The sequence below is a fragment of the Dendrobates tinctorius genome, unplaced genomic scaffold (assembly GCF_039654945.1).
Source record: "Dendrobates tinctorius isolate UK_male_01 unplaced genomic scaffold, ASM3965494v1 ptg000393l, whole genome shotgun sequence".
Lineage (NCBI taxonomy): Eukaryota > Metazoa > Chordata > Amphibia > Anura > Dendrobatidae > Dendrobates > Dendrobates tinctorius.
This window is the reverse complement of record NW_027362059.1, coordinates 914,689-931,485: the sequence shown is the minus strand read 5'-3', so window position 1 is coordinate 931,485 and position 16,797 is coordinate 914,689. Positions and strand designations below refer to the sequence as shown.

The 16,797-nt window shown below is 44.7% G+C and overlaps 1 protein-coding gene across 7 annotated transcripts in view; it reads left to right on the top strand.

Moving 5' to 3' along the window:
• The window catches only part of CUL9 (cullin 9), a 244,072-nt gene that overhangs the window by 185,268 nt on the left and 42,007 nt on the right, over positions 1-16,797 (top strand). For all 7 annotated transcript variants that reach the window (XM_073563508.1, XM_073563509.1, XM_073563511.1 and 4 more), the window contains one exon: positions 1,833-1,907. In XM_073563508.1, the coding sequence (XP_073419609.1) occupies positions 1,833-1,907 (75 nt within the window). The remainder of the gene's footprint in view (positions 1-1,832; positions 1,908-16,797) is intronic.

Genomic DNA, 16,797 nt, shown 5'->3' with positions numbered 1-16,797 from the left:
ATCTATAGCATTACAGATTGCATTACAGAATGTTGTAGATAAGACCCTGATGGCGGTGGCCGCAGTTTATAGGGCTAAAATGGGGTGACATTCCCTTTAATTCGGCCTCACTAGTGATCCGGCATATCTGACTTTGGGTCAGAACAAAAAGGGCTACAACAAGGGTCATTGTGTCCAACCTCCTACTCAATCCAGGATTCAATAAACCATCTCAGACCTATGTCTTTCCAGCCTCGGTGTGAAGACTTCCATTGAAGGAGAACTCACCACCTCTCGTGGTAGCCTGTTCCACTCATTGATCGCCCTCACTGTCAAATAGTTTTTTCTACTATCTAATCTGTATATTCTTCCTTTCAGTTTCATTCCATTGCTTGTCATGTTTCCATGAGCAAATGAGAATAATGATGATCTCTCTACACTGAGACAGCCCTTCAGATATTTGTAGAAAGCCATTTAGTCTGATCTTAGCCTTCTTTCTTACAAGCTAAACATTCGCAGATCCTTTAACCGTTCCTTGTAGGACATACTTTGCAGTCCACTCACCATCCTGGTCTCTTATCTGAACTTGATCCAGTTTTTCAATGTCTTATTTACAATGTAATGCCCAGAAATGGACACAGTATTCCAGATGAGGCCTGAGCAAGGAGGAGTAGAGGGGATAATTACTTCTGAACTGTTTGCCTTTTTTGCTGCTGCATCACACTGTTGACTCCTGTGCAGTCTGTGATCTATTTGTATACCCAAGTCTTTTTCACACGTGCTGTTGCTTAGTTCCATTCCTCCCATTCTATAGATGCAATTTTTGTTTTGCTTGCCCCGATGTAGAATATTACACTTCTCCATTAAATGCCATTCTATTAGTCGCTGCCTTTTGTTCAAGCTTCTCTAGATCCTTCTGAATCCTTTCTGTCTTCTCTAGTGTTGGCTATCCCTCCTAGCTTTGCATCGCCTGCAAATTTGATTACTTTACCTACAGTTCCCTTATCTAGATCATTTATGAAAAATGTTGAACAACACTGGGTCCAGGACAGAGCCTTGTGGTACCCCACTTGAAACACTTTTCCAATTGCAGCCATTTATTACCAGTCTTTAAGTACAATCACTGAGCCAGTTATGAATCCACCTAACCGTAGTCTCGTCAATCCCATGTATGTGATAGTAAGAGCTTCTTTATCAAATACTTTGCTGAAGTCGAGATATGCTATATCTGCCGCATTTCCCTGATCCACCCAGTCAGTAATTCCATCATCTAGAAGGAAATTAGATTAGTCTCTAATTTCCTCACAGCCTGATGGGCTGTGGTAGGAAGATTGAGGAAGCAGCTAAGCAGCAACCCTGGAACAACTGGAGCAGAAGTCTCTGTGCTGCCGGTGAATATTGTACAGATCTGTCCATGCCATGCCTCCTCTTTTCTTGCAGCACCAGATCTTGGCACCAAGATGACTGCCATCATCTCAACGGTGTGCATCAGTCCGAGGCCCCAAAGAGCGCGCTGGGTCAATTCACCGACTCAGACAACAGTCCTTCATAGCTCAGCCGCAGCCTCTCAGGAATCCTGACCAAAGTGGTGTTCAGATAATGCAGATATCAGCAATGTAATTGTCAAGATGATGGGAATTCTGCTCCAGCATGTCCACGTGACACAGGAGCATTGCTCCTCCTATGACGATATTGATGAATTATAGTGTTGATGGATGATGATGATGTTGATGGATTATGGTGTTGATTCATGCTGATGATGATGTTGATGGATTATGGTGTTGATTCATGATGATGATGGAGGAGGATGATGATATTGATGGAGGATGATGCTCTGCTTTCTCTTGGGACAGGTCAGTAAAGCTGCGCGCCAAGAGAAGAGGTTCCAGGAGTATAATGAGAGGTGCACGTTCCAGCATCAGTCAAAGGTACCTGGGGGCCAAAGGTTGACAGAGCCACATTTGCGCATCATTCACCCTGCAGGGATCAGAGTGGAGCCATCACTTAAAAACACACACAAAGAAAACTAAATTCTAATACTCTCTTCTCCTGGGTAATAAGCTGAGGCCTGAGCAGACTTCTCCTTTAAGCACCATTGTGTGGGGACAAATAACAGCAGCGTGGCTTGTCTACTTGGCCACATCACCACAATGCTCTATAATGGTAATAAAACCCCTGCAAGTCGTTTTCTGCCACCAGATCCCATTCTTCCCGGTGGCTGCTTCATCTTTGCAGTGAAACGTGGAACATACATGATTACACTTGTATTGGTGTGTAGCGGTACAGCACAGGAGCGTGTAGGGTGCAAATGTGCACGTCACTTTCTGATGGCTATGTAGTGCCAGCATCACTCTGAACTGCCTGTTTTCCCTTAGTCCAGGCGTCAGTGACTCTGAGTGTGGGGGGGTCACGCTCTTTCAAAAACCGCTTGGATACGCCCCAGCACAGGGTTTTATGCCAAAACAGCATCAAGTTTATTGTTACTCATAAACTTTACAGCTCAAAAACGAAAACTGTATTTTTCAGTATCCATTTACTGCATAAACAGTCCTTTCTTCAGCCAGAATGAAACAACATAAATGCAGCAGCCTCACCAACCTCCATATTCCCAGCAGCAGCGCATGCTTATATTAAACGTGTTCACCAAACAAACACCTCTCAGAAGTGCAGACTCTCCAGCAGCTCTGCCTTTATCCAGTCTCCATACACTCCACAGTGCTGAGCTGACCCAGCTGCTGTTATTAGACCTGTAAACACAGGACAGGATCATGGGATCCACTTTTCCCATCCAGGTTGTTTTGGACCCAAAATTCGGTCACATTCAACCCTCTTAGTAACCTGGTGTTACAGGTACAGCTTACATTACTGGCACATCTACCATCCAGGATCTTACCTATTGCTTTCCTACGCTATATTTAATATACGTAAATAATTTAATCACATAAGTACTATTAACCCTTTACTTATCGTGGCCAATTTCCATGTTTTTAGAGTTATACTTTTGAATGACACCATTCATTTTACCACATGGTGCACTTGGAAATGTGAAAAAAAATCCAAGTGCTGTGAAATAGTGGAAAAAATGCAATTCTGACATTGTTTTTTGGGAATTGTTTCTACAGTGTACATTTAGTGGTAAAAATGACCTTGCAGTGTGATTTTCCTCATCTGTCCGTCTGATTACGGCAATACCAAACAGGTCCAGGTTTTTTTTTTTTTAGTTGTTTTAGTGGTGAAAAAAAAATTAGAAGTTTAAAAAAAAAAAAAAAATATTTGCGTTGTGTCATCATATACTGACATATGGTACCCAAATAATGCTGCTATATAGTGCTGAAATAATACCACTAAACAGCACATGTTTATAAAAATATCAGAAACTAGCTGAAGAGCCCACGTTTGCCCGGGCATAGTAACTAACTGTGGTTAGTTTTAACAAATTATAATGATTATCCTCCATCCCATAGTCCCGTGCCCATATACCCGTCATACACATCCTCCATCCCATAGTCCCGTGCCCATATACCCGTCATACATCCTCCATCCCATAGTCCCATGCCCATATACCCATCATACATATCCTCCATCCCATAGTCCAGTGCCCATATACCCATCATACATATCCTCCATCCCATAGTCCCGTGCCCATATACCCATCGTACATATCCTCCATCCTATAGTCCCGTGCACATTTACCCGTCATACATATCCGCCATCCCATAGTCCCGTGCCATATACCCATCATACATATCCTCCATCCCATAGTCCCGTGCCCATATACCCATCATACATATCCTCCATCCCATAGTCCCGTGCCCATATACCCATCATACAAATCCTCCATCCCATAGTCCAGTGCCCATATACCCATCATACATATCCTCCATCCCATAGTCCCGTGCCCATATACCCATCATACATATCCTCCATCCCATAGTCCCGTGCCCATATACCCATCATACACATCCTCCATCCCATAGTCCCATGCCCATATACCCGTCATACATATCCTCCATCCCATAGTCCCATGCCCATATACCCATCATACATATCCTCCATCCCATAGTCCAGTGCCCATATACCCGTCATACATATCCTCCATCCCATAGTCCCGTGCCCATATACCCATCATACATATCCTCCATCCCATAGTCCCGTGCACATTTACCCGTCATACATATCCGCCATCCCATAGTCCCGTGCCCATATACCCGTCATATATATCCTCCATCCCATAGTCCAGTGCCCATATACCCGTCATACATATCCTCCGTCCCATGCCCATATACCCATCATACATATTCTCCATCCCATAGTCCCGTGCCCATATACCCGTCATACATATCCGCCATCCCATAGTCCCGTGCCCATATACCCGTCATACATATCATCCATCCCATAGTCCCGTGCCCATATACCCGTCATACATATCCTCCATCCCATAGTCCCGTGCCCATATACCCATCATACATATCCTCCATCCCATAGTCCCATGCCCATATACCCGTCATAATATCCTCCATCCCATAGTCCAGTGCCCATATACCCGTCATACATATCCTCCATCCCATAGTCCCGTGCCCATATACCGTCATACATATCCTCCATCCCATAGTCCAGTGCCCATATACCCGTCATACATATCCTCCATCCCATAGTCCCGTGCCCATATACCCATCATACATATCCTCCATCCCATAGTCCCATGCCCATATACCCGTCATACATATCCTCCATCCCATAGTCCCGTGCCCATATACCCGTCATACATATCCTCCATCCCATAGTCCCGTGCCCATATACCCGTCATACATATCCTCCATCCCATAGTCCCGTGCCCATATACCCATCATACGTATCCTCCATCCCATAGTCCCGTGACCATATACCCGTCATACCTATCCTCCATCCCATAGTCCAGTGCCCATATACCCATCATACATATCCTCCATCCCATAGTCCCTTGACCATATACCCGTCATACATATCCTCCATCCCATAGTCCAGTGCCCATATACCCATCATACATATCCTCCATCCCATAGTCCAGTGCCCATATACCCATCATACATATCCTCCATCCCATAGTCCCGTGCCCATATACCCATCATACATATCCTCCATCCCATAGTCCAGTGCCCATATACCCATCATACATATCCTCCATCCCATAGTCCAGTGCCCATATACCCATCATACATATCCTCCATCCCATAGTCCAGTGCCCATATACCCATCATACATATCCTCCATCCCATAGTCCCTTGACCATATACCCATCATACATATCCTCCATCCCATAGTCCAGTGCCCATATACCCATCATACATATCCTCCATCCCATAGTCCAGTGCCCATATACCCATCATACATATCCTCCATCCCATAGTCCAGTGCCCATATACCCATCATACATATCCTCCATCCCATAGTCCCTTGACCATATACCCGTCATACATATCCTCCATCCCATAGTCCAGTGCCCATATACCCATCATACATATCCTCCATCCCATAGTCCAGTGCCCATATACCCATCATACATATCCTCCATCCCATAGTCCCGTGCCCATATACCCATCATACATATCCTCCATCCCATAGTCCCGTGCCCATATACCCATCATACATATCCTCCATCCCATAGTCCAGTGCCCATATACCCGTCATACATATCCGCCATCCCATAGTCCCGTGCCCATATACCCATCATACATATCCTCCATCCCATAGTCCAGTACCCATATACCCATCATACATATCCGCCATCCCATAGTCCCATGCCCATATACCCATCATACATCCTCCATCCCATAGTCCAGTGCCCATATACCCATCATACATCCTCCATCCCATAGTCCAGTGCCCATATACCCATCATACATCCTCCATCCCATAGTCCAGTGCCCATATACCCATCATACATCCTCCATCCCATAGTCCAGTACCCATATACCCATCATACATATCCTCCATCCCATAGTCCCGTGCCCATATACCCATCATACATCCTCCATCCCATAGTCCAGTGCCCATATACCCATCATACATCCTCCATCCCATAGTCCAGTGCCCATATACCTATCATACATATCCTCCATCCCATAGTCCAGTACCCATATACCCATCATACATATCCTCCATCCCATAGTCCCATGCCCATATACCCATCATACATATCCTCCATCCCATAGTCCAGTGCCCATATACCCATCATACATCCTCCATCCCATAGTCCAGTGCCTATATACCCATCATACATATCCTCCATCCCATAGTCCAGTGCCCATATACCCATCATACATATCCTCCATCCCATAGTCCAGTGCCCATATACCCATCATACATCCTCCATCCCATAGTCCAGTGCCCATATACCCATCATACATATCCTCCATCCCATAGTCCCATGCCCATATACCCATCATACATATCCTCCATCCCATAGTCCAGTGCCCATATACCCATCATACATCCTCCATCCCATAGTCCAGTGCCCATATACCCATCATACATCCTCCATCCCATAGTCCAGTGCCCATATACCCATCATACATATCCTCCATCCCATAGTCCAGTACCCATATACCCATCATACATATCCTCCATCCCATAGTCCCATGCCCATATACCCATCATACATATCCTCCATCCCATAGTCCAGTGCCCATATACCCATCATACATATCCTCCATCCCATAGTCCAGTACCCATATACCCATCATACATATCCTCCATCCCATAGTCCCGTGCCCATATACCCATCATACATCCTCCATCCCATAGTCCAGTGCCCATATACCCATCATACATCCTCCATCCCATAGTCCAGTGCCCATATACCCATCATACATATCCTCCATCCCATAGTCCAGTGCCCATATACCCATCATACATCCTCCATCCCATAGTCCAGTGCCCATATACCCATCATACATATCCTCCATCCCATAGTCCAGTACCCATATACCCATCATACATATCCTTCATCCCATAGTCCCATGCCCATATACCCATCATACATCCTCCATCCCATAGTCCAGTGCCCATATACCCATCATACATCCTCCATCCCATAGTCCAGTGCCCATATACCCATCATACATATCCTCCATCCCATAGTCCAGTACCCATATACCCATCATACATATCCTCCATCCCATAGTCCCATGCCCATATACCCATCATACATCCTCCATCCCATAGTCCCATGCCCATATACCCATCATACATCCTCCATCCCATAGTCCAGTGCCCATATACCCATCATACATATCCTCCATCCCACAGTCCAGTGCCCATATACCCATCATACATCCTCCATCCCATAGTCCAGTGCCCATATACCCATCATACATATCCTCCATCCCATAGTCCAGTACCAATATACCCATCATACATATCCTCCATCCCATAGTCCCGTGCCCATATACCCATCATACATATCCGCCATCCCATAGTCCAGTGCCCATATACCCATCATACATATCCTCCATCCCATAGTCCCGTGCCCATATACCCATCATACATATCCGCCATCCCATAGTCCAGTGCCCATATACCCATCATACATATCCTCCATCCCATAGTCCAGTGCCCATATACCCATCATACATCCTCCATCCCATAGTCCCGTGCCCATATACCCATCATACATATCCTCCATCCCATAGTCCAGTGCCCATATACCCATCATACATATCCTCCATCCCATAGTCCCGTGCCCATATACCCGTCATACATATCCGCCATCCCATAGTCCCATGCCCATATACCCGTCATACATATCCTCCATCCCATAGTCCAGTGCCCATATACCCATCACATATCCTCCATCCCATAGTCCAGTGCCCATATACCCATCATACATATCCTCCATCCCATAGTCCAGTGCCCATATACCCATCATACATATCCTCCATCCCATAGTCCCGTGCCCATATACCCATCATACATATCCGCCATCCCATAGTCCCGTGCCCATATACCCATCATACATATCCGCCATCCCATAGTCCAGTGCCCATATACCCATCATACATATCCGCCATCCCATAGTCCAGTGCCCATATACCCATCATACATATCCGCCATCCCATAGTCCAGTGCCCATATACCCATCATACATGTCCTCCATCCCATAGTCCAGTGCCCATATACCCATCATACATATCCTCCATCCCATAGTCCCGTGCCCATATACCCATCATACATATCCGCCATCCCATAGTCCAGTGCCCATATACCCATCACACATCCTCCATCCCATAGTCCCGTGCCCATATACCCATCATACATATCCGCCATCCCATAGTCCAGTGCCCATATACCCATCACACATCCTCCATCCCATAGTCCACTGCCCATATACCCATCACATATCCTCCATCCCATAGTCCCGTGCCCATATACCCATCATACATATCCTCCATCCCATAGTCCAGTGCCCATATACCCATCACACATCCTCCATCCCATAGTCCAGTGCCCATATACCCATCATACATCCTCCATCCCATAGTCCAGTGACCATATACCCATCATACATATCCTCCATCCCATAGTCCCGTGCCCATATACCCATCATACATATCCTCCATCCCATAGTCCCGTGCCCATATACCCATCATACATATCCTCCATCCCATAGTCCCGTGCCCATATACCCATCATACATATCCTCCATCCCATAGTCCCGTGCCCATATACCCATCATACATATCCGCCATCCCATAGTCCCGTGCACATTTACCCATCATACATATCCGCCATCCCATAGTCCCGTGCCCATATACCCATCATACATATCCTCCATCCCATAGTCCCGTGCCCATATACCCATCATACATATCCGCCATCCCATAGTCCCGTGCACATTTACCCATCATACATATCCTCCATCCCATAGTCCTGTGCCCATATACCCATCATACATATCCACCATCCCATAGTCCAGTGCACATTTACCCATCACACATCCGCCATCCCATAGTCCCGTGCCCATATACCCATCATACATATCCTCCATCCCATAGTCCCGTGCCCATATACCCATCATACATATCCGCCATCCCATAGTCCCGTGCACATTTACCCATCATACATATCCTCCATCCCATAGTCCCGTGCCCATATACCCATCATACATATCCTCCATCCCATAGTCCCGTGCCCATATACCCATCATACATATCCGCCATCCCATAGTCCCGTGCACATTTACCCATCATACATATCCTCCATCCCATAGTCCTGTGCCCATATAGCCATCATACATATCCTCCATCCCATAGTCCCGTGCCCATATACCCATCATACATATCCGCCATCCCATAGTCCCGTGCCCATATACCCATCATACATATCCTCCATCCCATAGTCCCGTGCACATTTACCCATCATACATATCCTCCATCCCATAGTCCTGTGCCCATATACCCATCATACACATCCTCCATCCCATAGTCCCGTGCACATTTACCCATCACACATCCTCCATCCCATAGTCCAGTGCACATTTACCCATCATACATATCCTCCATCCCATAGTCCTGTGCCCATATACCCATCATACATATCCTCCATCCCATAGTCCCATGCCCATATACCCATCATACATATCCGCCATCCCATAGTCCCGTGCACATTTACCCATTATGACATTACTGTCGCCATTGCAACCTATTATGACATCAGCGTTGCCGTGGCAATGAGGGACGGGGCTTGATACACACACACACATACACCCAGCTTTATATATATGTATTATCAAAAAATTCTCAAAATTAGCAATTCTCAACCTTTGCCGGCTCCTCCCTTTAGTGCAGAGAGTGATGGCACACAGCCTACTCACTGAATCACGTCCCCCTCCTGTCCGCTTCTCATCAGCCCCACTTTTACAATACCCTCTTATGTTGTTAGGATGTTAGCTGTAACTTTTCATTTTTTCAAGGAAATTTACAAGACTTACTTTAGGGACCTATTCAGTGTTGATGTGACTTTGGGGTCCTAAATCTCGTAAAATCCCCAAAAGTGAGATCATTTCATAAACCTGCTGTCAGGTAGTTTATTAACCATTCGGCTGCTCTTCAGGAATTAATACAAAGTGACATGACAGGAAGGAAAAATGTCATTTTCATCACCTAAATATCGCTGACTTCTGAACAGGCCGCTGTAGCCTGGAAACGCTAAGCCCATTACTTGTCTGGAAATTGCCTTGGCAAACATCAGGACCACCATGTAAATGAGGTTAAAGAGGAAGCCATCACACTCTGGTAACCATTTAGATGCCGTAGTAACTATTGACAGCAGCATCTAAGACGTTAAAAACCCATGGTTGGGCCAACACCAATCAAGGCTCCTACAGCAAGGTGTCAGCTATTGTGTACAGTCACCAGCTGCTGCACCTTCACCCTGCAGGGGATGCCTTTGATATGTGAGGTCAGTAAAAAGACATATTGGTGGTCACTAAGGGGTTAAAGACATACTTGTCAGCAGGATTTTGCTAAGTGAACTACAGATATTGTCAGGTTGCCAGTGCTAATCTGATTAACATGATACCTGAGATGAAGAAATCTGTCTTGTGGTTCTTGTGTAATCAGTGTTAGAAGTTCTCAGTTAATAAGATGCTCATGCTCTGGGGCGGCCTGTAGGCAGAGTCATGGGAGGAAAACCTGTGGGTGCCATGGCTCCAGCTGGTGTGGCTCAGCAACAGTGGGAAAAGTGAAGAGAGCGGCACTCTTTTATTTATTTAAAATGTAAAACCCAACATACAAAGATAATAGACCGCACATGGAGTACGGATCATGGGGTGCATTAAAAGAGGTCTGGATACACCTGATGAGAGCATTATACTGCCTCTGTACAAATCCCTGGTTACACCGCACATGGAGGACTGTGGACAGTTTTGGGCACCGGTGCTCAGGAAGGATATAATGGAACTAGAGCGGGTACAAAGGAAGGCAATGAAATTAATAAAGGGGATGGGGGAACTACAATACCCAGAGAGATTAGCAAAATTAGGATTATTTAGTCTAGAATAAAGATGACTGAGGGGTGATCTAATAACCATGTTTAAGTATATAAGCAGACAATACAAATATCTCTCTGAGGATCTGTTTATACCAAGAAAGGTGACATTCACAAGGGGGCATTCTCTGCGTCTGGAGGAGAGAAGGTTTCTCCACCAACATAGAAGAGGATTCTTTACTGTTAGGGCAGTGAGAATCTGGAATTCCCTGCCTGAGGAGGTGGTGATGGCGAACTCAGCCGAGGGGATCAGGAGAGGCCTGGATGTCTTCCTGGAGCGTAACAATATTGTATCTGACAGTGATTAGGATCTTTAGAAGGACGGAGATCTGGGGATTTATTCTGACGGAATATAGGCTGAACTGGAGGGACACAGGGCTTTTTTCGGCCTTGCTAACTGTTACTATGACGCGTTTCTGGTGTCTCTGACGCCCTTAATTATAGCAGTGCTATGATTAAGGGCGTCTGGGAAGCCAGAAACCTGTTAGTTTTTAATCTTTGTATGTTGAGTCTTATCTCCCCTCTTTAAGCCAGAGAAATCAAGAAAAGCCCCGCCAATAGACCGCCCGAAACACAAGCAGTCTGTGTCTCTGACGAGGAACATGCTTGTGCTTCAGGGCGGCCCGTGGTCCCGTCTCTCCTTGGTTTCTGACTCTGACCACCACCCCAGAGCACGAGCAGATCGTATTTTTTTTTTTTTTTTTTAAATCAAATGTTTTTATTGATTTTTATGAAAATTTACACAAAGGAAAAACAGCAACAACAACCAGACAAACATTGGAGAGACACAGCTCTCCGCCCCCAACCTTAAGAAACATAAAACATGAGTTATTTCTACATAATTACAGTTGTGGCGAAAAGTATTGACACCCCTGCAATTCTGTCGGATAATACTCAGTTTCTTCCTGAAAATGATTGCAAACACAAATTCTTTGGTATTATTATCTTCATTTAATTTGTCTTAAATGAAAAAACACAAAAGAGAATGAAGCAAAAACCAAAACATTGATCATTTCACACAAAACTCCAAAAATGGGCCGGACAAAAGTATTGGCACCCTCAGCCTAATACTTGGTTGCACAACCTTTAGCCAAAATAACTGCGACCAACCGCTTCCGGTAACCATCAATGAGTTTCTTACAATGCTCTGCTGGAATTTTAGACCATTCTTCTTTGGCAAACTGCTCCAGGTCCCTGATATTTGAAGGGTGCCTTCTCCAAACTGCCATTTTTAGATCTCTCCACAGGTGTTCTATGGGATTCAGGTCTGGACTCATTGCTGGCCACCTTAGAAGTCTCCAGTGCTTTCTCTCAAACCATTTTCTAGTGCTTTTTGAAGTGTGTTTTGGGTCATTGTCCTGCTGGAAGACCCATGACCTCTGAGGGAGACCCAGCTTTCTCACACTGGACCCTACATTATGCTGCAAAATTTGTTGGTAGTCTTCAGACTTCATAATGCCATGCACACGGTCAAGCAGTCCAGTGCCATTGGCAGCAAAGCAACCCCAAAACATCAGGGAACCTCCGCCATGTTTGACTGTAGGGACCGTGTTCTTTTCTTTGAATGCCTCTTTTTTTCTCCTGTAAACTCTATCTTGATGCCTTTGCCCAAAAAGCTTTACTTTTGTCTCATCTGACCAGAGAACATTCTTCCAAACCATTTTAGGCTTTTTCAGGTAAGTTTTGGCAAACTCCAGCCTGGCTTTTTTATGTCTCGGGGTAAGAAGTGGGGTCTTCCTGGGTCTCCTGCCATACAGTCCCTTTTCATTCAGACGCCGCCAGATAGTACGGGTTGACACTGTTGTACCCTCGGACTGCAGAGCAGCTTGAACTTGTTTGGATGTTAGTCGAGGTTCTTTATCCAACATCCGCACAATCTTGCGTTGAAATCTCTTGTCAATTTTTCTTTTCCGTCCACATCTAGGAAGGTTAGCCACAGTGCCATGGGCTTTACACTTCTTGATGACACTGCGCACGGTAGACACAGGAACATTCAGGTCTTTGGAGATGGACTTGTAGCCTTGAGATTGCTCATGCTTCCTCACAATTTGGTTTCTCAAGTCCTCAGACAGTTCTTTGGTCTTCTTTTTTTTCTCCATGCTCAATGTGGTACACACAAGGACACAGGACAGAGGTGGAGTCAACTTTATTTTTTTTTTGTCAAATAGATTTTTATTAATCAGAATTGAAATTACAGAATATACAGTAAATCTTCCACAAACAATAGATTTACAAATTGAACATCCCTGTTCCCCCCCTCCCCCCCCATGTAGACAGCTTATATAACTCTTTTCTCCATAAGATTTCTCTTACACTGTAATTTACCATTAGTCATCCTCTTTACCCATATTGTCAAACAAACCATACAAAACAGAAATGTTCCTATGTCCGGGTATTAATGGTTTATCCACAACACCAGCATTGTAAAATACAGCACATTCCCGTCAGTTCACTGTACCGTATTGTAACCAGGGATTCCACAGCCTCTCATAGGTCTTAGAATTGCCTCTTGTAGCATATTATCCTCTCCTCCAGCCGGATGATACAAGACACCTGTTTCACAAACTCTCTCCCAGAAGGTGGTTCTTTCCTGATCCAGTTCCTCGCAATCAGCTTCCTTGCTACATATACAGTCATATGTAAAAGTTTGGGCACCCCTATTAATGTTAACCTTTTTTCTTTATAACAATTTTGGTTTTTGCAACAGCTATTTCAGTTTTATATATCTAATAACTGATGGACTCAGTTATATTTCTGGATTCAAATGAGGTTTATTGTGCTAACAGAAAATGTGCAATCTGCATTTAAACAAAATTTGACCGGTGCAAAAGTATGGGCACCCTTATCATTTTCTTGATTTGAACACTCCTAACTACTTTTTACTGACTTCCTGAAGCACTAAATTGGTTTTGTAACCTCATTGAGCTTTGATCTTCATAGCCAGGTGTATCAAATCATGAGAAAAGGTATTTAAGGTGGCCACTTGCAAGTAGTTCTCCTATTTGATTCTCCTATGAAGAGTGGCATCATGGGCTCCTCAAAACAACTCCCAAATGATCTGAAAACAAAGATTATTCAACATAGCTTTTCAGGGGAAGGATACAAAAAGTTGTCTCAGAGATTTAACCTGTCAGTTTCCACTGTGAGGAACATAGTAAGGAAATGGAAGAACACAGGTACAGTTCTTGTTAAGCCCAGAAGTGGCAGGCCAAGAAAAATATCAGAAAGGCAGAGAAGAAAAATGGTGAGAACAGTCAAGGACAATCCACAGACCACCTCCAAAGACCTGCAGCATCATCTTGCTGCAGATGGTGTCACTGTGCATCGGTCAACAATACAGCGCATGCATAACACCTTTTTGTATGACCAAACAACTCAATTTTTGTTTCATCAGTCCACAGGACCTTCTTCCAAAATGTAACTGGCTTGTCCCAATGTGCTTTTGCAGACCTCAGGCGACTGTTTGTGGGGTGCTTGCAGAAACGGCTTCTTTCACATCACTCTCCCATACAGCTTCTCCTTGTGCAAAGTGCGCTGTATTGTTGACCGATGCACAGTGACACCATCTGCAGCAAGATGATGCTGCCGGTCTTTGGAGGTGGTCTGTGGATTGTCCTTGACTGTTCTCACCATTCTTCTTCTCTGCCTTTCTGATATTTTTCTTGGTCTGCCACTTCTGGGCTTAACAAGAACTGTACCTGTGTTCTTCCATTTCCTTACTATGTTCCTCACAGTGGAAACTGACAGGTTAAATCTCTGAGACAACTTTTTGTATCCTTCCCCTGAAAAACTATGCTGAATAATCTTTGTTTTCAGATCATTTGAGAGTTGTTTTGAGGAGCCCATGATGCCACTCTTCATAGGAGAATCAAATAGGAGAACTACTTGCAAGTGGCCACTTTAAATACCTTTTCTCATGATTTGATACACCTGGCTATGAAGTTCAAAGGTCAATGAGGTTACAAAACCAATTTAGTGCTTCAGGAAGTCAGTAAAAAGTAGTTAGGAGTGTTCAAATCAAGAAAATGATAAGGGTGCCCATACTTTTGCACCGGTCAAATTTTGTTTAAATGCAGATTGCACATTTTCTGTTAGTACAATAAACCTCATTTGAATCCAGAAATATAACTGAGTCCATCAGTTATTAGATATATGAAACTGAAATAGCTGTTGCAAAAAACAAAATTGTTATAAAGAAAAAAGGTTAACATTAATAGGGGTGCCCAAACTTTTACATATGACTGTAGTAGTCTGGCTATAGCAAGCTTTGCACTATTAACTATTCCAATTTCCTCCACATATCCCAGTATGCAGACCAGTGGGTTTTTGGGTATAACACTTCCGTAAGCCCCTCCTATTCTGTCAATGACATTAAACCAGAACGCAGATAGCCTGGGACAAGTCCACATCATATGAAGGATTCCGGCATCAGACCCCCCCACATCTTGGATCGTCAGAGTTGTCCCTCAGCCCCATTTTAAACATCAGAAGGGGGGTACGGTACACACGATGGATCACATAAAGATGGGACAACCTAGCTGCTTCACTCACGGTGAGTGTGCGGACATATTCTAGGACGCTGTCCCATACCTCGTCAGTCATCACCCCAATCTCTCCCTCCCGTTTGGATCTTGCTTTAAGTGGGAACCCCATTAAATGTGTATGCAATATATCTTTGTAGGTGTTAGAAATTGCCCCTTTTGTAAGTCCAGCACCACCACATGTATAGCCCAACACTATGTCAGATTGTATCTGCAGGTTTCTGGAAAGTTTTTGAGCCGTGATGGCATGCCGTACCTGACAGTAGTGGTGCCATTCAGAATCCGGCAACTGAAACTCACTCTGTAATTGCACAAACGGTCTCAGCTCCCCGTTACCCATAATTTGAGACATTAATGTCAGCCCCCTACGTTTCCAGCCTCCCAAGTTTCCGAATCACTGGGAGGTCACTATTATCCCATATAACTGTGAATCTAGTCACCCCGGTCACCCCTCTCACCCTCTTTAGTCTGTTCCACAGGTCTTGTGAGAGTCGCAGAGTGGGAGACCCTTCTCCCATTACACCCATCTTCCCATCCTCTAGGCCAAGTATCAACGGGCTTCTATTTAGTACGTATTCCAGCACTCCTCTGATGACGCCTGCCTTCTCTTGATTAGACCACCCTCTGAGATGTTGACTTTGGGCAGCTAAAAAATACAGTTCCGGATTTGGCAGTGCCAGTCCCCCCTCATCCTTTGGTCTCTGCAAGGTTTCCAGCCTTATTCTAGGTTGTTTCTTACCCCATACCAAGGCCCTAAACAGTGAATTTCACCACTCCGAACCTTCTCTGCGGTATCCAGATTGGGGAGTTGTGTAATATATATAAAAGCTTGGGCATTAAAACCATTCTAAGTAGATTAATCCTTCCCATCACCGACAAGTGTAATTTGTTCCAAGTGTCCACCTTAGTTCTTAGAATTGCCAGTACAGGTACTAGATTAGTATTAAGGTACTCAGTCACCGGTAGGGAAACCTGTACCCCCAAATATTTAAACATTTCCACACATTGTAGTTTGTTGGCCCCTATGTCTTCCTGAGTCCATACCACCTCCTTGTCCACTTTATATAGGCTTGATTTAGACCAATTTATGGTCGTGCCTGAGATCTCACCGAACCCCTCAATGGTCTGCACAGCATGATCCAATGAAGCCGAGGGATCCCCTAGAAACAACAGGTCCTCCGCATACAGGGCCACCTTTTCCTCCAAATCGCCATATTGAAACCCCTTTATTGCCTTGTTGTGTCTAATAGCA